The sequence below is a fragment of the Eschrichtius robustus genome, chromosome 4, assembly GCF_028021215.1.
Source record: "Eschrichtius robustus isolate mEscRob2 chromosome 4, mEscRob2.pri, whole genome shotgun sequence".
In the NCBI taxonomy this organism is placed as follows: domain Eukaryota; kingdom Metazoa; phylum Chordata; class Mammalia; order Artiodactyla; family Eschrichtiidae; genus Eschrichtius; species Eschrichtius robustus.
Genome location: NC_090827.1, coordinates 148,342,798 through 148,365,612, shown reverse-complemented (window position 1 = coordinate 148,365,612; position 22,815 = coordinate 148,342,798). Strand labels below are relative to the sequence as shown.

Below are 22,815 nucleotides of genomic sequence, written 5' to 3'. Positions count from 1 at the left end.
CTTCACCTTTCACCTCCTCACCTTCTCGGGATCTGGAAGGCCTCAGACCCCGCCCACCGGGGGAGGGGAGAGTGCGCCTCCAAGACCGGCAATTAGTGGTGAGTATGATCTGTCCATCAGAGGAGAAGCGGTGGTGGATTGGCTGAGGGGAAGTAGTTGGGCGGGGAAGGAAGCACAGAGTCTGCGCGAGTGTCCTGGTGGCCGAGGGGACGGGCCAGCCGCCTCAGCGCATGCCCCGTGCGCGCGCAGTGCCGGCGGCAGTGATGGCGGCTCGGTGTGTGAGGCTGGCGCGGCACAACCTCCCGGCTTTGGCGTTGTCTCTCAGGTAAGGGGCGCAGGCTGCCCGGGCTGAGGAAGGGCGCGGTGCGCGTGCCGCCCCCGTCCCCTCCGACCCGAGCCCTGCCCGGCTCCGGCCCGGGCGCTGTGGGCGGCGGTTCCCCAACGCGGGGCGCGGACACCGCGGGGCTGCCCTGCGGCCTCGCTGCCCGTGCTGCCCGCGGGGCGGGCCCTGGGAGGGTGGGACGGCGCCCCGCGCGAGCCTGAGGCCGCGCCGAGCCGCCCGCGAGCCCAGGCCGGCACGAGGCGGCCGCGTGTGCGGGTCCCCGGGGCGCGGGGCGGCGGCGCGTTGGCTCCTTCCGCTCGGCCCGAGTCCTCGTCCACCTCCGCGTGCCCCGGAGCCTGAGGTCAGAAGGGCAGCGGCGCCTGCCCCGCCGTGGGGACAGCGGCTTATTTCGACAAGAGCGGTGACTCCGCGGCGGGGGTCACGAGGCAGTGCCCTCACCTTGGCTTTTCTTCTTTCGTGTTTTTTTTTAAACCTGCGGTTTCTGCTTTTTCAAAGTCCAGCCTCGTAAGTTAGTTTAGCGAGTGCTTAGCACCTTCTGCGTTGGGGGAGCTTCCCAGAACCAGGTTATCTGGTAGAAGACAGGCTGGGTAGAAGGTGCGCAGAGCAGGAGCTGGGCTTTCCCCGCAGGAGCTGCTTGAGTGATGGGGAGACCGGGCCGGGCAGCGGGGACTACGGTAGTGCGCGGGGATGCAGCTGCGATTCCAGCCCGATACAAGGTGTAGAACTGTGTGGGAACAAGCCCACCTGGAAAGCCCGAGTGAAAAGATCTCTTTGCTCAAGTAATTTGTGATTTTTTTGTATCTGGAATTAATTGCCAGGACAGCGTGAATTTCTGCTCTGAGAGCTGGTTTTGTGGAAAGAGGTTCAAGTTGGGGAGTCTAGAGAGCTGAATTGTATGCGTAGCTTTCGGAGTAACTGAGCCCCCGGAGCCTCCGTCTCCCTCCCTGAAAAGCAAAGCAAGACTCGCTCTGGCTGCTGCGGAAGCCTCTGGCGCTCCAGGAGGGTCGGTAGAGCGGAGGTGACCTGCAGAAGGGCGGTGACTGTCGCACCCAGAGGTCAGGACATCTAGGATAAGAAAGGCAGGCTTCACAACAGCACACTCAGTTTTCAGATTATCAGGGTTTTTTTCATCACAAAAGTAAAAATAACAGTAAAAAGTTATTGCATTTCAACCCCAGGGTAACAGACTAATGAATCCTCTTATTGCTTTCTGCGGGCCTCAGACACATGTACCTACACAGGATTTCTGGTTTGAGTTTATAAAAGCAGGGTCGTGTTTTGTGCATTTCTCTAAGTTGCATTTCTTCCTGCACAGTACACCCGTGGTGTAGCCAAAAGATGGCAGTTTAACATATTCTATTTGGTAGCTGCTCAGTATTCCAGATCACGGAAGCAACAGCTTGTTCAGCCATCTCCTTCTGACCAGCGATCTGTTTCCGGTTGCTGTAAACATCCTTGTACATATGTTCTGTGTACTCCTAGCTTTCTCTGTTCATCGAGGCAGTTTTTTTTAATCTGGGAAGAAATCGCATGTGGTTTATTTTCAGGTTGGACTGTGGCATAATTAAGAGCTCCACTGGACCTGGTGCAGAGATGTGTATCATTCCTTAATGGCTTTGTGGCCTTGAGTTTATCACTTAACCTTTTTCATGTGGGGATCAGATTGGGTAATACTTTAAGTCTCTTGCAACATTAGTTTTAGAGCTCTTTGTATTTCCCCTGTACATACCATCCCCATGCTTTTCCAACCTCCATGCCTTTGTCCAAGCCCTTCCCTCTTCCTGAAGTGGGTCTGTCTCGTCCATTCCTGACTCTATGTGAACTCTTACTTATCCTTCAAAGCCCCGCTGCACAAACCGTTTCATTGCCTTCCATTTCCCCAAAGCTAGAAATATTCTACTCTCAGCCTCCCAAAGTGCATGGTTCCTCTTTTATCACTTTCAACCTCACATTATGGTTCTTTGTGTGTAGATATCTTTTTTGCATGACCCAAGTACCCTGTGGGCAAGATCTCTGCCCCTTAGCTTTGTAGTCAGCATCAGCACTGGGCCTCACCTCCAGTAGTAGCTACTGCATTGCTATGTGGTGGGGTCTGGGTGACCATATCTCAGAAGGAGATGTTTAAAGTGGGGAGAAGAGGAGGTTAGTACCATAGCCTTGGTACACTGACATATTAGTTTAGGCATGTGTTGCAGAAGACTTTATATCAACAAACAGCTTCTATACGTCATATGCAGTTTGCCTTTATTGGATCTAGAGTAAATCCTCTCTCCCCCATGAGTCAGTAGCAAATAGTTTTAAATCCGCTCTGATTTCTGAAGTCATACATCTGACTTTACGAAGCAGAAAAACTATGATCTTAACTTCTAGCATGTGGACTTGTCTTTAGGTCCTCTCCTCGGCTGCTGTGCACAGCTACAAAGCAGAAGAACAATGGCCAGAACTTGGAGGAGGACGTGGGTCAGAATGAACAGAAGACAGATCTGCCCTCTGCAGAGAAGACACTGATGGAAGAGAAGGCCAAGCTGGAAGAGCAGCTGAAGGAGACCATGGTAAGGCTGCGGGCTCTCGTGGGGAGCGTGGTCTTTCGAACTCCAGGTGAGCCTTTTCCGAGGACGTCTGGCCAGCCTCCGTGACGACAGAGACGGAAGCCGGACAAATCCCATCATTGTCCAAGGACTACGGCTGGGTCCTACATCAAGTTACTACCAGAGAAGGGATAGAACCCAAATCCTGTGTGGCTCTGGTTGTCCTGAGGGTCATCTCTGTGTGCTACCTAGGTTATATTGAATTAAGGCTTAAAATGGTCTTTACAGGTGAGGACTATTCAGTAGGGCCCTTTAAGCTGGTCTTAGGGAAGGACAAGGGTGGGGGGCAGAGGTACGGCCACGTGGTGCTCTCCTAGGGAGGTAGGAGTTTTATGAACTGATTAGTAATATGGATTATGATCCCATGCGGAAAAGCATGAGTGGCACAAATCGAGCTCTGTAAGCATTTAAGAATGATAATATCAAATACTGTGTGTTGGGGCTGTTTTAATCCCTTTATTTATATTAGTTCTCACAACAACCCTGTGAGTCAACCGTTAATATCCCTGTTTACAGATGAGGAAACTGAGGTCCAGGACGGTTTGGTAAACTTCCAAAGGTCACCTGGCCACTGAGTGGCAGGGCGAGGGCCTGAGCCTGGGAGGCCTTGCTCTTAACCACGGCATTGGAATCGCCTGAAGGCTGAACACAGTAACCTGGTGCACACGAAAAATAGAAATTCCAGGAGATGGATGAGATTACAGGAAAAGTTGGTTCAAAATGAGAAAGATACCAGAATTCAGATGATTAGTACACAATAAACGTTTCAGCTGAATCATATCTGGGCAATGTTAACAATACCAAAGGTTCATTGATGGGGTTTTTCCTCTTCTGTGGTGTAGAGGCCAAAGCTGTCCACTCAGGTTCGTTGTTCTCCTAAACCTCTCTTCAGGGTGTGGGAACTGAGGCGGGTCAGCCCCTAACCGGGGTTCTAGGATTCCCTTAAGTTGGAGACTGCTGAGGAATGAATGAATGGTCCTTCCTTGAGGAGAACCATTGGAACCACGAGAAACTAGAAGCTTTTCCTTGTCCTTTCCCCAGCTATACACTGAGAGAGAATGGCCTTGGGGGCTACATGAATATGCGACACCTGCCCATCTTATTCCCCACTTGGTGGAAATAGTGACGCAGGTTAATTTGTTTCTGTTTATTAAGCAGCAGCTGTCTGTAACCCAGAATCTCAAATGTGATGATAGCTGTTACTTGTGTTTTGACTTGGAGTTTATTATGTCAGATTTGCTTTCCTATGAATTTGTTCCATATTTAATTCATGTGAATCAGTCTTTCTTTCTCCCTTTCTTTTTTTTAAGGAAAAATATAAGCGAGCTTTAGCAGATAGTGAGAACTTGCGGCAGAGGAGCCAAAAATTGGTGGAGGAGGCGAAACTATATGGTAACTTTCAACATTATATGATATTGATCGTGGGGAAGCATGGGGCAAGGAAGGGGGGTATCAGAGTGCCAGGCAAAGTGATTAGCCCCGTGAGGAGGTGGGGAGCCTGCTGGTTGCGCCCCCTCCAGTTTCTGAGATGGGTCAGCCGTTGTCTAGAAGGAGCACAATTGCCCTTATGACTCGCACTCGGAGTGGTGAGCGTGATTCCTTCAATGAGGAGCGTATCCTTTGCTCTTCTACACAAAGACCTCAGTGTGAGCCTGCAGGTAACTAGGAGGTCAGCTCTGTGAGGCTCAGTTCCTCAGCTGGAGCAGCCCTAACATTGGTCTCACTTAGGACCTCCTCAGACGCTGTCTGCATTGTCATCTTTGTATGTTTCTGTCATCATCCTTCCCGTTTTTACAGTCGAGATCAGTGAGGCTGAAATGACTTGCCATTCAGCACAAACCTGGTAATGGCGCTGGCACTGAGGCTCGTCTCCCAACCCCAGATGTGTTGTGTTGATTACCCAGAAGGCTACCATTTGAGTACCTATGGGGACGGAGCTTCCGGTCCCCTTGTTGTAGATGCAGAACCTCAGGTTCACAGTAAGACCTTAGGTGCTCACAGTGGAAACTATTGATAAGATCCGAGTTCAACACAGAGAACAAATCTTTTTTTTTTAATTTTATTGAAGTATAGTTGATGTACAATGTTGTTAATTTCTGCTGTACAGCAAAGTGATTCAGTTATACATATATATATTCCTTTTTTTATATTCTTTTCCATTTTGGTTTATCACAGGATATTGAATGTAATTCCCTGTGCTCTGCAGTAGGACCTTGTTGTTTATCCATTCCATATATAGTAGTTTGCATCTGCTCATCCCAGACTCCCACTCCATCCCTTCCCCACCCCCCTGCCTTGGCAACCACAAGTCTGTTCTCTGTGCCTGTGATTCTGTTTCTGTTTCATAGATAGGTTCATTTGTGCCATACTTTAGATTCCACATATAAGTGATGTCATATGGTATTTGTCTTCCTCTTTCTGACTTACTTCACTTGGTATGATAATCTCTAGTTGCATCTGTGTTGCTTCAAATGGCATAATTTCGTTCTTTTTTTTGTGGCTGAGTCATATTCCATTGAATATACATATATACCACATTTTTTTATCCATTCATCTGTCAGTGAACATTTCTATGTTTCCATGTCTTGGCTATTGTAAGTAGTGCAGCTGTGAACATAGGAGTGCATGTATCTTTTTGAATTATGGTTTTGTCTGGATGTATGCCCAGGAGTGGGATTGCTGGATCATATGGCAACTCTAGTTTTAGTTTTTTGTGGAACCTCCATACTGTTCTCCATAGTAGCTGTACCAATTTACATTCCCACCAACAGTATAGGAGTGTTCCCCTTTCTCCACACCCTCTCCAGCATTTGTTATTTGTAGACTTTTTAATGGTGGCCATTCTGACTGGTGTGAGGTGGTACCTCATTGTAGTTTTGATTTGCATTTCTCTAATTAACAATGTTGAGCATCTTTTCATGTGCTTATTGGCCATGTCTGTGCTTATTGGCCATGTCATGTGCTTATTGGTATGTCTTCTTTGGAGAAATGTCTATTTTGGTCTTTTGCCCATTTTTTGATTGAGTTGTTTGGTTTTTTGTTATTGAGTTTTATGAGCTGTTTGTATATTTTGGAAATTAAGCCCTTGTAGGTTGCATCATTTGCAAATATTTTCTCCCGGTTTGTATGTTATCTTTTTGTTTTGTTTATAGTTTCCTTTGCTGTGCTAAAGCTTATAAGTTTGATAGGACCCATTTGTTTATTTTTGCTTTTATCTCTATTGCCTTGGGAGACTGACCTGAGAAAACATTGGTACAATTTATGTCAGAAAATGTTTTGCCTATGTTCTCTTGTAGGAGTTTTACGGTGTCTTGTCTTATATTTAGGTCTTTAAGCCATTTTTTTTTTTCACACACACACACTGTATTTTATTTTTACAAGAGATAAATAGACTGACACCAAGCATTGTACATGGATGACCACAACAAAAGCAACAATGATTGCAATTACCAAACCTGAAACACACTCATACTATGTTATAATATTGACATTCAGTCCAGTAATCCTCCACTGTAACAGCTCCTTTACTTTGCAGTGAAAATTGATTTGTATATTCTTTGCCTCTGAGACCTTGTGGGATTTTTTTTTTTTTTAATTCAGACAGAAAGTCACAAAAATTATACTCATCCTCATCAGTTCACTCAGTCCCATGTAATTAAATTTTTTTTTTCATCTTGATCTTTTGTTAGCACTTTTTTGAGTTCATCAGTTTTTCATTAGAGTTCTGAAAATGCTTATTCATTCAGTTCAGCAGTACAGTCAGTTACCAGAAACCTGTACTTGTCAGAGTCTTTTCCATGAATTTCTTGAAGATGAAACCCTTTTATAGGAACATACTTGCAAAAGCATCAGAGTACACCCAGAACTGTCTGTAAATGACAAGACTTAAAAATGACCACAGTTAAAGATTTGATGAAAGTTCATAATAATGCAGTTGACAAGAAAATTAGTTATTTCTGAGATATACATTTTAAAGTAATAACTAGGATTATTACTTATAACATTATACCAGAACATACAAGATTTTTAGAAATTTCATGTAATGTCTGAAACATTTATATTAACATATTTCCATACAAATAACCCAATGAAAGTTTAGTATTAGTTGTTTTGTTTGTTTTTTTATACTGCAGATTCTTATTAGGCATCAATTTTATACACATCAGTGTATACATGTCAATCCCAATCGCCCAGTTCAGCACACGACCATCCCCACCCCACCGCAGTTTTCCCCCCTTGGTGTCCATATGTCCATTCTCTACATCTGTGTCTCAACTTCTGCCCTGCAAACCGGCTCATCTGTACCATTTTTCTAGGTTCCACATACATGCGTTAATATACGATATTTGTTTTTCTCTTTCTGACTTATTTCACTCTGTATGACAGTCTCTAGATCCATCCACTTCTCAACAAATGACTCAATTTCGTTCCTTTTTATGGCTGAGTAATATTCCATTGTATATATGTACCACAACTTCTTTATCCATTTGTCTGTTGATGGGCATTTAGGTTGCTTCCATGACCTGGCTATTGTGAATAGTGCTGCAATGAACATTCGGGTGCATGTGTCTTTTTGAATTACGGTTTTCTCTGGGTATATGCCCAGTAGTGGGATTGCTGGGTCATATGGTAACTCTATTTTTAGTTTTTTAAGGAACCTCCATATTGTTCTCCATAGTGGCTGTATCAATTTACATTCCCACCAACAGTGCAAGAGGGTTCCCTTTTCTCCACACCCTCTCCAGCATTTGTTGTTTGTAGATTTTCTGATGATGCCCATTCTAACAGGAGTGAGGTAATACCTCATTGTAGTTTTGATTTGCATTTCTCTAATAATTAGTGATGTTGAGCATCTTTTCATGTGCTTCGTGGCCGTCTGTATGTCTTCTTTGGAGAAATGTCTATTTAGGTCTTCTGCCCATTTTTGGATTGGGGTGTTTGTTTCTTTAATATTGAGCTGCATGAGCTGTTTATATATTTTGGAGATTAATCCTTTGTCCGTTGATTCATTTGCAAATATTTTCTCCCATTCTGAGGGTTGTCTTTTCGTCTTGTTTATGGTTTCCTTTGCTGTGCAAAAGCTTTGAAGTTTCATTAGGTCCCATTTGTTTATTTTTGTTTTTATTTCCATTACTCTAGGAGGTGGATCAAAAAAGATCTTGCTGTGATTTATGTCAAAGAGTGTTCTTACTATGTTTTCCTCTAAGAGTTTTATAGTGTCCAGTCTTATATTTAGGTCTAATCCATTTTGAGTTTATTTTTGTGTATGGTGTTAGGGAGTATTCTAATTTCATTCTTTTACATGTAGCTGTCCAGTTTTCCCAGCACCACTTATTGAAGAGACTGTCTTTTCTCCATTGTATATCTTTGCCTCCTTTGTCATAGATTAGTTGACCATAGGTGCGTGGGTTAATCTCTGGGCTTTCTATCTTGTTCCATTGATCTATGTTTCTGTTTTTGTGCCAGTACCATATTGTCTTGATTACTGTAGCTTTGTAGTATAGTCTGAAGTCAGGGAGTCTGATTCCTCCAGCTCCATTTTTTTCCCTCAAGACTGCTTTGGCTATTCGGGGTCTTTTGTGGCTCCATACAAATTTTAAGATGATTTGTTCTAGCTCCGTAAAAAATGCCATTGGTAATTTGATAGGGATTGCATTGAATCTGTAGATTGCTTTGGGTAGTATACTCATTTTCACAATGTTGATTCTTCCAATCCAAGAACATGGTATATCTCTCCATCTGTTGGTATCATCTTTAATTTCTTTCATCAGTGTCTTATAGTTTTCTGCATACAGGTCTTTTGTCTCCCTAGGTAGGTTTATTCCTAGGTATTTTATTCTTTTTGTTGCAATGGTAAGTGGGAGTGTTTCCATAATTTCTCTTTCAGATTTTTCATCATTAGTGTATAGGAATGCAAGAGATTTCTGTGCATTAATTTTGTATCCTGCAACTTCACCATATTCATTAATTAGCTCTAGCAGTTTTCTGGTGGCAGTTTTAGGATTCTCTATGTATAGTATCATGTCATCCGCAAACAGTGACAGTTTTACTTCTTCTTTTCCAAATTGTATTCCTTTTATTTCTTTTTCTTCTCTGATTGCCGTGGCTAGGACTTCCAGAACTATGTTGAATAATAGTGGTGAGAGTGGACATCCTTGTCTCGTTCCTGATCTTAGAGGAAATGCTTTCAGTTTTTCACCATTGAGAATGATGTTTGCTGTGGGTTTGTCATATATGGCCTTTATTATGTTGAGGTAGGTTCCCTCTATGCCCACTTTCTGGAGAGTTTTTATCATAAATGGGTGTTGAATTTTGTCAAAAGCTTTTTCTGCATCTATTGAGATGATCATATGGTTTTTATTCTTCAATTTGTTAATATGGTGTATCACATTGATTGATTTGCGTATATTGAAGAATCCTTGCATCCCTGGGATAAATCCCACTTGATTGTGGTGTATGATCCTTTTAATGTGTTGTTGGATTCTGTTTGCTAGTATTTTGTTGAGGATTTTTGCATCTATATTCATCAGTGATATTGGTCTGTAATTTTCTTTTTTTGTAGTGTCTTTGTCTGGTTTTGGTATCAGGGTGATGGTGGCCTCATAGAATGAGTTTGGGAGTGTTCCTTCCTCTGCAACTTTTTGGAAGAGTTTGAGAAGGATAGGTGTTAGCTCTTCTCTAAATGTTTGATAGAATTCACCTGTGAAGCCATCTGGTCCTGGACTTTTGTTTGTTGGAAGATTTTTAATCACAGTTTCAATTTCATTACTTGTGATTGGTCTGTTCATATTTTCTGTTTCTTCCTGGGTCAGTCTTGGAAGGTTATACCTTTCTAAAAATTTGTCCATTTCTTCCAGGTTGTCCATTTTATTGGCATAAAGTTGCTTGTAGTAGTCTCTTAGGATGCTTTGTATTTCTGCGGTGTCTGTTGTAACTTCTTTTTCATTTCTGATTTTATTGATTTGAGTCCTCTCCCTCTTTTTCTTGATGAGTCTGGCTAATGGCTTATCAATTTTGTTTATCTTCTCAAAGAACCAACTTTTAGTTTTATTGATCTTTGCTATTGTTTTCTTTGTTTCTATTTCATTTATTTCTGCTCTGATCTTTATGATTTCTTTCCTTCTACTAGCTTTGGGTTTTGTTTGTTCTTTCTCTAGTTTCTTTAGGTGTAAGGTTAGATTGTTTACTTGAGATTTTTCTTGTTTCTTGAGATAGGCTTGTATAGCTATAAACTTCCCTCTTAGAACTGCTTTTGCTGCATCCCATAGGTTTTGGGTCATCGTGTTTTCATTGTCTTTTGTCTCTAGGTATTTTTTGATTTCCTCTTTGATTTCTTCAGTGATCTCTTGGTTATTTAGTAACGTATTGTTTAGCCTCCATGTGTTTGTCTTTTTTACGTTTTTTTCCCTGTATTTCATTTCTAATCTCATAGCGTTGTGGTCAGAAAAGATGCTTGATATGATTTCAGTTTTCTTAAATTTACTGGGGCTTGATTTGTGACCCAAGATGTGATCTATCCTGGAGAATGTTCCGTGCGCACTTGAGAAGAACGTGTAATCTGCTGTTTTTGGATGGAATGTCCTATATATATCAATTAAATCTAACTGGTCTATTGTGTCATTTAAAGCTTCTGTTTCCTTATTTATTTTCATTTTGGATGATCTGTCCATTGGTGTAAGTGAGGTGTTAAAGTCCCCCACTATTATTGTGTTACTGTCTATTTCCTCTTTTATAGCTGTTAGCAGTTGCCTTATGTATTGAGGTGCTCGTATGTTGGGTGCATATATATTTATAATTGTTATATCTTCTTCTTGGATTGATCCCTTGACCATTATGTAGTGTCCTTCCTTGTCTCTTGTAACATTCTTTATTTTAAAGTCTATTTTATCTGATATGAGTATAGCTACTCCAGTTTTCTTTTGATTTCCATTTGCGTGGAATATCTTTTTCCATCCCCTCACTTTCAGTCTGTATGTGTCCCTAGGTCTAAAGTGGGTCTCTTGTAGACAGCATATATATGGGTCTTGTTTTTGTATCCATTCAGCCAGTCTATGTCTTTTGGTTGGGGCATTTAATCCATTCACGTTTAAGGTAATTATCAATATGTATGTTCCTATGACCATTTTCTTAATTGTTTTGGGTTTGTTTTTGTAGGTCCTTTTCTTCTCTTGTGTTTCCCACTTAGAGAAGTTCCTTTAGCATTTGTTGTAGAGCTGGTTTGGTGGTGCTGAATTCTCTTAGCTTTTGCTTGTCTGTAAAGCTTTTGATTTCTCCATCAAATCTAAATGAGATCCTTGCCGGGTAGAGTAATCTTGGTTGTAGGTTCTTCCCTTTCCTCACTTTAAGTATATCATGCCACTCCCTTCTGGCTTGTAGAGTTTCTGCTGAGAAATCAGCTCTTAACCTTATGGGAGTTCACTTGTATGTTATTTGTCATTTTTCCCTTGCTGCTTTCAATAATTTTTCTTTGTCTTTAATTTTTGCCACTTTGATTACTATGTGTCTTGGCGTGTTTCTCCTTGGGTTTATCCTGTATGGGACTCTCTGCACTTCCTGGACTTGGGTGGCTATTTCCTTTCCCATGTTAGGGAAGTTTTCGACTGTAATCTCTTCAAATATTTTCTCTGGCCCTTTCTCTCTCTCTTCTCCTTCTGGGACCCCTATAATGCAAATGTTGTTGCATTTAATGTTGTCCCAGAGGTCTCTTAGGCTGTCTTCATTTCTTTTCATTCTTTTTTCTTTAGTCTGTTCCGCAGCAGTGAATTCCACCATTCTGTCTTCCAGGTCACTTATCCGTTCTTCTGCCTCAGTTATTCTGCTATTGATTCCTTCTAGTGTAGTTTTCATTTCAGTTATTGTATTGTTCATCTCTGTTTGTTTGTTCTTTAATTCTTCTAGGTCTTTGTTAATCATTTCTTGCATCTTCTCAATCTTTGCCTCCATTCTTATTCCGAGGTCCTGGATCATCTTCACTGTCATTATTCTGAATTCTTTTTCTGGAAGGTTGCCCATCTCCACTTCATTTAGTTGTTTTTCTGGGGTTTTTTCTTGTTCCTTCATCTGGTACATAGCCCTCTGCCTTTTCATCTTGTCTATCTTTCTGTAACTGTGGTTTTTGGTCCACAGGCTGCAGGATTGTAGTTTTTCTTGCTTCTGCTGTCTGCCCTCTGGTGGTTGAGGCTATCTAAGAGGCTTGCTGGGAGGCTCTGGTGGTGGGTAGAGCTGACTGTTGCTGTGGCGGTCAGAGCTCAGTAAAACTTTAATCCACTTGACTGTTGATGGGTGGGGCTGGGTTCCCTCCCTGTTGTTTTGCCTGAGGCAACCCAACACTGGAGCCTACCTGGGCTCTTTGGTGGGGTTAATGGCAGACTCTGGGAGGGCTCACGCCAAGGAGCACTTCCCAGAACCTCCGCTGCCAGTGTCCTTGTCCCCACGGTGAAACAGAGCCACCCCCCGCCTCTGCAGGAGACCCCCCAACACCAGCAGGTAGGTCTGGTTCAGTCTCCCCCAGGGTCACTGCTCCTTCCCTTGGGTCCCGATGCGCACACTACTTTGTGTGTGCCCTCCAAGAGTGGGGTCTCTGTTTCCCCCAGTCCTGTAGAAGTCCTGCAATCAATTCCCACTAGGCTTCAAAGTCTGATTCTCTAGGAATTCCTCCTCCTGTTGCCGGACCCCCAGGTTGGGAAGCCTGACGTGGGGTTCGGAACCTTCACTCCAGTGGGTGGACTTCTGTGGTATAAGTGTTCGCCAGTCTGTGAGTCACCCACCCAGCAGTTATGGGATTTGATTTTACTCTGATTGCGCCCCTCCTACCGTCTCACTGTGGCTTCTCCTCTGTCCTTGGACGTGGGGTTTCCTCCTTGGTGAAGTCCAGGGTCTTCCTGTCAATGATTGTCCAGCAGCCAGTTGTGATTCTGGTGCTCTCGCAAGAGGGAGTGAGAGCACGTCCTTCTACTCCACCATCTTGGTTAATCCTTTAAGCCATTTTGAGTTTATTTGTGTGTATGGTGAGAGGTTGTGTTCTAACTTCATTGATTGACCTGTGGCTAGCCAACTCTCCTAACACCACTTGCTAAAGAGACTGTCTTTTCTCCATTGAATATTCTTGCCTCCTTTGTCAAAGATTAATTGACTATAGGTGTGTGGGTTTATTGCTGGGCTCTCTATTCTGTTCCATTGATCTATATGTTTGTCGTTGTGCCAGTACCATTGCTGTTTTGATTACTGTAGCTTTGCAGTATTGTCTGAAGTCTGGGAGGGTTGTGCCTCCAGCTTTGTTCTTTTTCCTCAGGATTGTTTTGGCAGTTCTGAGTTTTTTGTGGTTCCGTATAAATTTTAGGATTATTTGTTCTAGTTCTGTGGAGAATGTCATGGGTAATTTGATAGGGATCACGTTAAATCTGTAGATTGCTTTGGGTAGTATGGCCATTTTAACAATGTTAATTCTTCCAGTCCAAGAGCACAGGATATCTTTCCATTTCTTTGAATCATCTTCAGTTTCCTTTACTAATGGTTTACAGTTCTCAGCATGTAAGTCTTTCACCTCCTTGTCAGGTTTATTCCTAAGTATTATTTGATGGGATTTTAAGAGGTTTTTTTTTTTTTACATTCCTTTTCTGATATTTCATTGTTAGTGTAAAGAAATGTAACCAGTTTCTGTATGTTAATCTTGTATCCTGCTATCTTGCTGAATTCCTTTATCAGTTCTAGTAGTTTTCATATGGAGTCTTTAGGGTTTTCAAAATATAGTATCATGTTATCTGCATATGACAGTTCTACCTCTTCCCTACCATTTTGGATACCTTTTATTTCTTTTTCTTGTGTGATTCCTGTGGCTAGGACTTCCAGTACTGTGTTGAATAGAAGTCGTGAAAGTGGGCATCCTTGTCTTTTTCCAGATTTTAGTGGGAAGGTTTTCAGCTTTTCACCAAAGTATTATGTTGGCTGTGTGTTTGTCGTAAATAGCTTTAATTATGTTGAGGTGTTTCCTCTATACCTACTTTCATAAGAGTTTTTATCATGAACGGTTGTTGGATTTCATCAGATGCTTTTTCTGCATCTACTGAGATGATCTTGTGGTTTTTGTCTTCTCTTTTGTTTTTTTTTTGGTTTTTTAAAATTTTTATTTATTTATTTATTTATTTACGGCTGCGTTGGGTCTTCATTTCTGTGCGAGGGCTTTCTTCTAGTTGTGGCAAGCGGGGGCCACTCTTCATCGCGGTGCGCGGGCCTCTCACTATCGCGGCCTCTCTTGTTGCGGAGCACAGGCTCCAGACGCGCAGGCTCAGTAATTGTGGCTCACGGGCCCAGTTGCTCCGCGGCATGTGGGATCTTCCCAGACCAGGGCTCGAACCCGTGTGCCCTGCATTGGCAGGCAGATTCTCAACCACTGCGCCACCAGGGAAGCCCTCTTCTCTTTTGTTGATGTGGTGTAATCGCATTGGTTGATTTGCATATGTTGAACCATTCTTATGACCCTGGGGTGAATCCAACTTGGTCGTGGTATATGATCTTTGTGTTGTTGGATTCGGTTTGCTAATATTTTGTTGAGAATTTTTGCATATGTATTCATCAAAGATATTGGCCTGTAATTTTCTTTTTTGGTAGTGTCTTTGTCTGGTTTTGGTATCAGGGTGATGGTGGCTTCATAGTGTCCTTCCTCTTCAGTCTTTTGGAAGAGTTTGAGAAGAATTGGTATAGGATCTTTGTGTGTTTGGTAGAATTCGCCTGTGAAGCCATCTGGTCCTGGACTGTTGTTTGTAGTGAGTTTTTTATTTATTTTATTTTATTTATTTATTTTTGGCTGCATTGGGTCTTCGTTGCTGCGCACGGGCTTTCTCTAGTTGTGGCGAGCGGGGGCTACTCTTCGTTGCGGTGCGCAGGCTTCTCATTGTGGTGGCTTCTCTCGTTGCGGAGCACGGGCTCTAGGCGCGTGGGCTTCAGTAGTTGCAGCACGCAGGCTCTAGGTGTACGGGCTTCAGTAGTTGTGGTGCATGGGCTTAGTTGCTCTGCGGCACGTGGGATCTTCCCAGACCAGGGCTCGAACCCATGTTCTCCGCATTGGCAGGCGGATTCTTAACCACTGCACCACCAGGGAAGGCCCAAGGCCTGTTTTTAGTGTGGATGCCTGCCGCCTCTTTCCTCATCGTGTCCTGGCCATTATCCCCTTGATAGGAGGTGTGACTGGTGGTGTGGGGACCAGAGTCAGCACTGGATTTGAGCGGGGCCTCCTCTCTGCTCTGTGGCTGTCACAGCCCTGTTGGGGGCAGGTCCTGCTCCCTGGTTGTTGGAATAGAGGCCCCCAGATCCGTTTCTGAGCTGCCTTGTGGGGCGGGCAGGACTGGAGCGCTCCCGCTGGAAGGGGAGCCACTCACCGTCCCTCCACCAGAGCCATCCACCAGGGAGTGTGCTCTGTGATGCCATCTGTCACCCGTTGTGCGGGCTCACGAAGTGCGCTGTTGTCACACTGCCCTCAGCCCCGCCTGCGCTGTGGGAATGCAGGCAGTCGGCCCTGGGGTCCCTCAGGTGCTCTGTGCACAAAACCACCAGCACAGATCCAGAGGTCAGGTACCAGGACCGGAGTAGTCGTGCGCCGGGACCTGCCGTGGGAGCCGTGGGGGCAGCCCAGACCCCGGCCCTGCCTCTGTGCGTGCTCACAAAGCCCACAGCAGCGAGGGCCGGACCTGTCCCCGCCGCGGGAGCACCCGTTTCCACTCGGATGTCCTGCACGCGCTGCTGAGTTTACAGAGTCGGCGGCAGTGGCGTGGATCATACGGCCGCGGGGAGGGGGCTCTGCTTTCAGTCTCACCTCCGCGTGTGGGCAGCCCCCTGGCACTGGCACCCCCAGAGCTCATAAAGGCGGCACCCAGCAAGAGGCTGCCATGGCGGGCCCCACCCTTCCCCTCGCGGGCCCCTTAACAACGGCACTTCACTTCTTCTGGGAACACTCTTCGTTCCTGGATGCAGTCACCTCAACTCCTGTTCTTCTTCCTCTTTCTGGTCATCCCCTGCACTGGCTGCGTGTCTGTCGCCCTCCGCGTGTCTGGGTTCTTCAGGGCTCGGAGCAGGCCCCCCCTCCTCCTCTCGCCGTCTCCCCTGCTGACTTGCCCTCCCACGGGTCTGAATGGCATCCACGCACAGGTTCTCTTTCCAGTTCAGACATTTCTTCTGCGTTCTAGTCCTGTATGTCTTTACCTGGATGTCTCACGGGTATTTTAAACTGGATTCTCCCCTCTGCCTGTGCTTCCTTTCTTCCTCATTTGAGTAAATGATACCGTTGCCCACCCAGGTGTTTAGGTCAGGCATGTGAACTACCCTCTCCTCCCTCAAGCCCACTCCCCTCCCTTCCAGTGAGTGGTGATGCCTGGACTCTGGTTCATCCACTTGTCTCTGCTGCCTCTGCTCTGGTCCAGGCCAGCTTCAGCGCTTGCATCCCTGCTCCACACCCCAGGCAGAGTGGCCACAGCAGACCTCTGCCCGTTCCACTGCCCCATCTGGAACCTTCAGCTACTCTGGGTCTGCATCTTCCTGGTAGGCTGGCCGCCCTCAGTTCCTCCAACGCGTGGCTCCCTCCCGACTCTCCAGGCCTCGGTTCCTGGAACCTTCCTCCGCCTACCCTGCCGAACCGCGTCCCTTAGGTTAATCTGTCCTCAGCACTCATGAGTGCGCCTTGTGTAAGTATGATTGTGATTGTACTTGCCACTTGTGTGACCATTTCCTGCATGTCTCAGAGACCATACGTTCCATGTGGGCAGACATTCCCCGGGAGCTAGCACAGGGTTAATCGTTAATAGACGCTCCCATCTTTATCGGATAGGTGGAATTTTAATTTCATTTTAAAGCAGTGGGGTGAAAACCCTGTGTGAAAGGGTAAAGCCTAAAACGAGCGCTGCCTCCTTCAAAGCGCACAGCCTTCAAGACCCGAGAAGCCTTGAGTGGGCCGCGCTGGAGCCTCACGGTTGCTGCACTGACAGGGCCAGGGTGGGGCGGGCCAGGGGAGCTGACCCCATGTGGGCCTCTCACGCGCCCTGACCTCCTTCGTTCAGCAGCTGAAGCATTGTCTTGGAACCACAAACGTCTGTATTTATGCGAAGTTTTTTAACACGTTATTTCTTTTGTTAGATAAAGGTTAAGGCTTGGGGTGTGTCCCGGTAACTTTTACCCCACGGTGCCAAATAATTGCTAACGTGTATTGAGTACTTAGTGTTCTAGGTGCTCTGAGTGTGTGTGGTTTTGTCCTCATAGCCTCACTGTGTTAGGTACTGTTACCCTGTTTTATAACCAAAGAAGCTGAGACCCGGAGAGGTTAACCAGGATCACACGGGCAGTTCGGTGATGGCCAGGGATGTGGCCCCAGGCCCCATGCTCTTTAGCTGAGGCGGCCACCTGGGCCCCTTCCTGGCTCTGCTGTCTGCGGGAACGACGTGCTCCGGGGTTTGCATGTCCTCTTAGCCTGGAGCAGGACTGATGGTGGTTCTGCAGGTTTTCCGCTGCTGGTCTTTATTCCTCATTGGCTTTTGTCTAAACCCCAGAAAAGTTTGTCTGTTTTTTAATCCAGCCATTGAAATTCTAGGGCAAATTAGTGATTTGAAAAGGTGTCATTAAATAGCCCACGTGTGACATAAACAGGGCTTATAGTTTTGAGTTGCCCATGCAGTTGATACGGAATGCAAATGCTGTTGTTCTTCTTTAACTTCGTGTAGGCATTCAGGGCTTCTGCAAGGACTTGCTGGAGGTGGCAGACATTCTGGAGAAGGCAACACAGTGTGTCCCAAAGGAGGAGATTAGAGACGATAACCCGCACCTGAAGAACCTCTACGAGGGGCTCGTGATGACTGAGGTCCAGATCCAGAAGGTGTTCAGGAAGCACGGCTTACTCCAGCTGAACCCTGTGGGGGCCAAGTTCGACCCCTACGAGCACGAGGCCTTGTTCCACACGCCGGTTGAGGGCAAGGAGCCGGGCATGGTGGCGCTCGTTAACAAAGTGGGGTACAAGCTGCACGGGCGCACCCTGAGACCCGCCCTGGTTGGGGTGGTGAAGGAGGCGTAGCGGCCCTCACGGGCTCCGGGGCTTTGTTAGGATCACTCGCTGACTCGGGCCGCTTCATCTTTTCTCGTCTGCGGGTGCGCTTGACCTTTTCCTAAACCTTGTTGCCAGGCTTTAGTGACCAGTGGCTGGACAGGAAGTAAGCCAGTTGCACAGTTGCGTTAATGAACATTCGGGAGTTACTAGTTCCACGCGCTTACGGGACAGGCCGGCGGGACGCTACTGGACCCTAGGGTATCGGGAAAAACACCGTGTCTGCTCAGACTCGGGGGACGTCAGAGTATTTCAAGTGAATAAAAGGTCTTCAGGAATCCTGCTGTTTGCTAGCTGGCTGCGCCGGCTGCACTGCGTCCTCTGCGTCTCACTGTAGCACGCGACTTCCTGGACTGCTTAGCCCACCACCCGTCACTCAGTGAAGGCAAGGCAAGAGTTTAAACATTTTTCTTGCTAAGAAAAGTTGTACGATGCCCTTGGTGAAGAACATATTTGAGTTCGTTCATGATCAGTTACTGGCTCGCTGCTAAGAGCGATCATCTTCTGGCTTTGGGAGATGTGAGACCCGCAGGCACACCCTAACGTCCTCACCTCCTTATTTTGCCAGTAACTGAATTTGACACGCTCAGTTACTTTTGTCCTGTTTGTTCGTCTCTGTATAGAAAGGTTTAATAAATCTATACCCAACTAGTTACTAATGATCAGAAGGTACTTTCCCTAGTAAGATGGACTTTCTTAGAAATCTGAGGACTGCGTGCTTGGTATGTTTTAAATGTTAAATTTAAAATTTTATTTCAGAGGATTAAAGCCCTGTTGTTTATTTTCCTACGTTCTGCTAGCTCTGTGCTTTGGTGGAGGAGAGCAAGGAGACCCTTACTAAGCGAAGTGTGACTTAGCTTCCCGGGTCTTTGCTCACTCCTGCAGCTGTGTGCCTGACACGCGCAAACGTGTTGGCTTCTGTCCCGGGAGGGGACCGTGGACACTCGGGAGCAGCAGCAAGGACACACGACCGGCAGGCGCTGAGCCTGTGACTCGCCGCAGGACCCTCCGTTCCTCACGTTAGGGGAAAAGTTGAGTGAGTGAGGCACTCTTAAAAACGAGGGAAAAAAGTAACCTTCCACTAGCTTTGCTTCTGAGAGGTACTTCTAGGGTTAAAGGTCAACACTGTTACTTCGATTTACTGCACAAAAAAGGTGGGCAGTCGATTTGAAAGGTGTAGGTAATATTCCCATAATTAAAATTACAATTTATACCATTTCAAGAAATTTCCCCCCTTTTTATAAATTTGTTTCACTTTTGGCTGCATTGTGTCTTCGTTGCTGCGTGCAGTCTTTCTCTAGTTGCGGCGAGCGGGGGCTACTCTTTGTTGCGGTGCGCGGGCTTCTCACTGCGGTGGTTTCTCCTGTTGTGGAGCACGGGCTCTAGGCGCGCGGGCTTCAGTAGTTGTGGCACGCAGGCTCTAGAGCGCAGGCTCAGTAGTTGTGGCGCACGGGCTTAGTTGGTACACGGCACATGGGATCTTCCCGGTCCCCTGCATTGGCAAGCAGATTCTTAACCACTGCGCCACCAGGGAAGCCCTTCCCCCTTTTCTTTTAAGCTGCTTTAAATAACTTGGTCAAGGGCATAGACCGGAACTAAAGGCAGCAGTACAGCATATTGAGAAACAGCCGAGAGGTACGCCTGCTCTTCACACTGTGGCTGTGAGCACAGCCTTTCGCCTCCCTGGACTCATCTGTAAAATGAGGGTGAATAAGAAAAGTAATTTTCGGGGCTTCCCTGGTGGCGCAGTGGTTGAGAATCTGCCTGCCAATGCGGGGGACACGGGTTCGAGCCCTGGTCTGGGAAGATCCCACGTGCCGCGGAGCAACTAGGCCCGTGAGCCACAACTACTGAGCCTGCGCGTCTGGAGCCTGTGCTCCGCAACAAGAGAGGCCACGATAGTGAGAGGCCCGCGCACCGCGATGAAGAGTGGCCCCCGCTTGCCGCAACTAGAGAAAGCCCTCGCACAGAAACGAAGACCCAACACGGCCAAAAATAAAAAAATAAAATAATTTTTTTTTTAAAAAGTAATTTTCAAATTAATTTCTGTGAACGTGTGCAGTCCCCTCCCATCCCTTTTCACCTAGAGCTGCGCCTGCAAAAAGGCGCTAAACCTAGAGATGGTCTCGCTTAAAGGTGATCAGCTATTTGTTTACTGTTTCACTCATCCACAGTCGTCAGTCACTGCTAACAGGAAAACATTTAATTTTGTACACACTGACACTGGCAATTAAAGACCCGTGGGCCGGCACCGTCGTCGAGTTCCTGGGTTTTGCGTAATCGCGGCCTGGATTCGTAGCACAGTGTAGGTGACAGAGGCACGCTGTCTACTCACCTTAGGCTCTCCCGGCCTGGCTCCACGAGAGCTCTGGGTGTTCCGCTTCTTTCAGGGAAGGAGAGTGGCGTGAAGGGTTTTCTGCTTAACTAACTGAAATATCTATTTTAACTCCTCACAGTTTGGAGGAAAAACTGGTGTGACACGTTAGTGCCACACTATGACGTCACGGGCTGACTGTCCCCCATCCTGATTTTGAAGGCTGGCTCATAGCATCTATGAGACTGAAAAGCTAAGGCTCCAGGGGCAGGCGGTAAAAAGCAAGCAGTGACACTATTTGGTTCTCAACCTGTTTAATACGTAAAAGGGAAATAATAAGAACAGTAGGCAGAATTTCGGTTTTAATACATTCTCGGAATGTTGGCCACCCAGAGCATTATTCTGAATAGCTGATTACCTTTTGTGACTCAAAGAGTTTAAATTCTGAAAAGACCTAATTAATTCCATGGGATTATGGTGACTAATTTATCATGAGAATTAAATATAGAAATTTAAAGGCTCCGAGCTAACAGCAGGGTAAGGACTAATGTGACAGTAATAGCTGGAGTTGATGGGATAAGAGGCAACCAATCGTAAAATTACATTTCCCTTGTAACGAAGCGTTAATACTTTAACATAAATTATACATTCATTATGGTGTTTGTTTGTTTAAAAACAGTCAAGCCTAAATAAATTCTTCATACCATCAAAAAAGATACACATACTGAAAACCTGCTTAAACACAAAAGTTTTTTTCATTTGACAGCTCTCAGCCAGGGCCACGCACATTTACAGGGAGCTTTTGCTTCTCAAGCTTCATGAAAGTCTGGCAATCAATCATTTTATATAAAAATAAGACTAAAGTTAAAACCTCATCAAACTAGGAATCTGATGTAGAAAATCAATGACATCAGAGTAGCTAAAGCCAGTAGTTCTCAAACTTCAGCCTGCATCCCGGTCACCTGGAAGGCCAGTAAAAACACAGCTCCACGGGCCCCAGCCCTAGCGTTTCTGAGGACGGGGGCGGGGCCCGAGTACCTGAATTTCGAGCAGGTTCCCAGGGGATGCCGAGGCTGCCAGTCCAGGAACCCCAGGTGAGAACACTGGCTGGAACACCTGCAGACACGTAGCACGGTCTCCATCTCTGCTCAGTGGTAGGCAGGACCTGCGCTCTGCCAGCCGCCGTTAACCCTGCGGGGCGCCCGGGAGCAAGAGCGCTGCCCGCTACTGCGTGCTCACACAGACGTGCCGGGCTCCTCGTTAGGTCACAGGGAGTGCTTCCCTGCCAGCGTGCCAGGCAGTTTACAACTAAAGCCATATACAGGGTATCTGAAGGGCTTATTTAATGCTGAAAATTTTACCCTAGAGGACAGAAGAACGTAAGAAGAAAGGAAAAGGCACCGTTAATTAAGTCGTTCTTGGAAATGATGAGGTTTTCTTCTTTTTTCTTTCAAATAACTTCACTTTAATGTAACTTCAAGCCCAGACACTCTGGGAGGTAAACAGTCTTGGTAGCTGTGAGGGAGGAGAGGCAGGACGTGCCCCGGGAGGAACCGACCGCTGGGCTCTGTCTGGCCACTCCACCAACTCCAAAGCAGGGCCTTGGACACAAGAGCCCTGAGCAGCGGGAAGACGAGGGACTCCTCAGGTTCCAGAAGGAAGGTACCGTCCAGGTCCACGAAAGAGCGCCCCTGGGAGCATCTCTAAACAGGGCCGGGCAGAAGCCACCTCTGAGTGGGGTTCAAGACGGTGACCCAGAGAAGCGGTGCCCAGGCCTCGCCAAGCTGAGCGCCTGACGCCACCCCAAGTAAGATGCAGGGCCACAGTCGCAGCGGAAGAGGTACTTGCAACCGGGGTGAAAACCCTGGGGGGAGCTAACGCCAGAACCCAGAGAACTCTCAACCGTGAACCTTCTAAAACGAGTTCTTCCAAGTAAAACGCATGCAACTTCTCAGAGCGGCAAAAAGCAGCCCCAGCATTCTGGCAGTCCGTGCTGGGCCCGGTGTCCTCCGAGACCCAAGGGAGCCTGCCAAGGGCCGCTGCTCCTCCCACGGTGAGCCCCCCGGGAACAAGCCGGGGCGGTCGGATTCGGGAGCTACGGACACTCCGCTTGACCAACTCGTTCCACACCAGATTCCTCCTCTCCAGTCCCTGCGGACACCCTGTCCTGTCCTTCCCCGGCCTCTCCTCCACCTGCCCTGCCCGGCCCCCATCTAAAGTGCCACGTGCCGGGCTGTGCCGGGGTGTCAGGTCACAGGGCGAAGCTGGCAGCCCAGCAGGGCAAGGCGTCCCTCTGCCCACAGCACAACAGTCATGTACCAAAGGGAAGAAACTCACAAATAAAGGGAAATTACCCAATCTCGTAATATTCTCCAAACCGAACACTTCAAGGCAAATCGTCATCTTAAAGTATTACTTTCAGGACTAAGTTAAAATAGATACTTGTCTCCCCCACGATCCGATATAAGAGTGTTTCTATTGCTTCTAAAGA

General features: G+C 46.4%; 1 protein-coding gene across 1 annotated transcript; it reads left to right on the top strand.

Annotated features, from left to right (window-relative positions):
- Positions 1-215: 215 nt before the first annotated feature.
- GRPEL1 (GrpE like 1, mitochondrial) lies at positions 216-18,288 on the top strand. Its single transcript, XM_068543483.1, has 4 exons — positions 216-325; positions 2,733-2,895; positions 4,242-4,323; positions 17,634-18,288. The coding sequence occupies exons 1-4, from the start codon at positions 231-233 to the stop codon at positions 17,978-17,980; spliced, it is 687 nt and encodes a 228-aa protein (XP_068399584.1). The 5' UTR covers positions 216-230; the 3' UTR covers positions 17,981-18,288.
- Positions 18,289-22,815: the final 4,527 nt, after the last annotated feature.

Excerpts from the sequence above, each read along its gene's own strand:
- GRPEL1 (XM_068543483.1), top strand. The coding sequence starts at position 231 with ATGCCCCGTGCGCGCGCAGTGCCGGCGGCAGTGATGGCGGCTCGGTGT. Across the intron at positions 326-2,732 it reads GCTTTGGCGTTGTCTCTCAG|GTCCTCTCCTCGGCTGCTGT; the intron begins GTAAGGGGCGCA and ends ACTTGTCTTTAG. Across the intron at positions 2,896-4,241 it reads AGCAGCTGAAGGAGACCATG|GAAAAATATAAGCGAGCTTT; the intron begins GTAAGGCTGCGG and ends CTTTTTTTTAAG.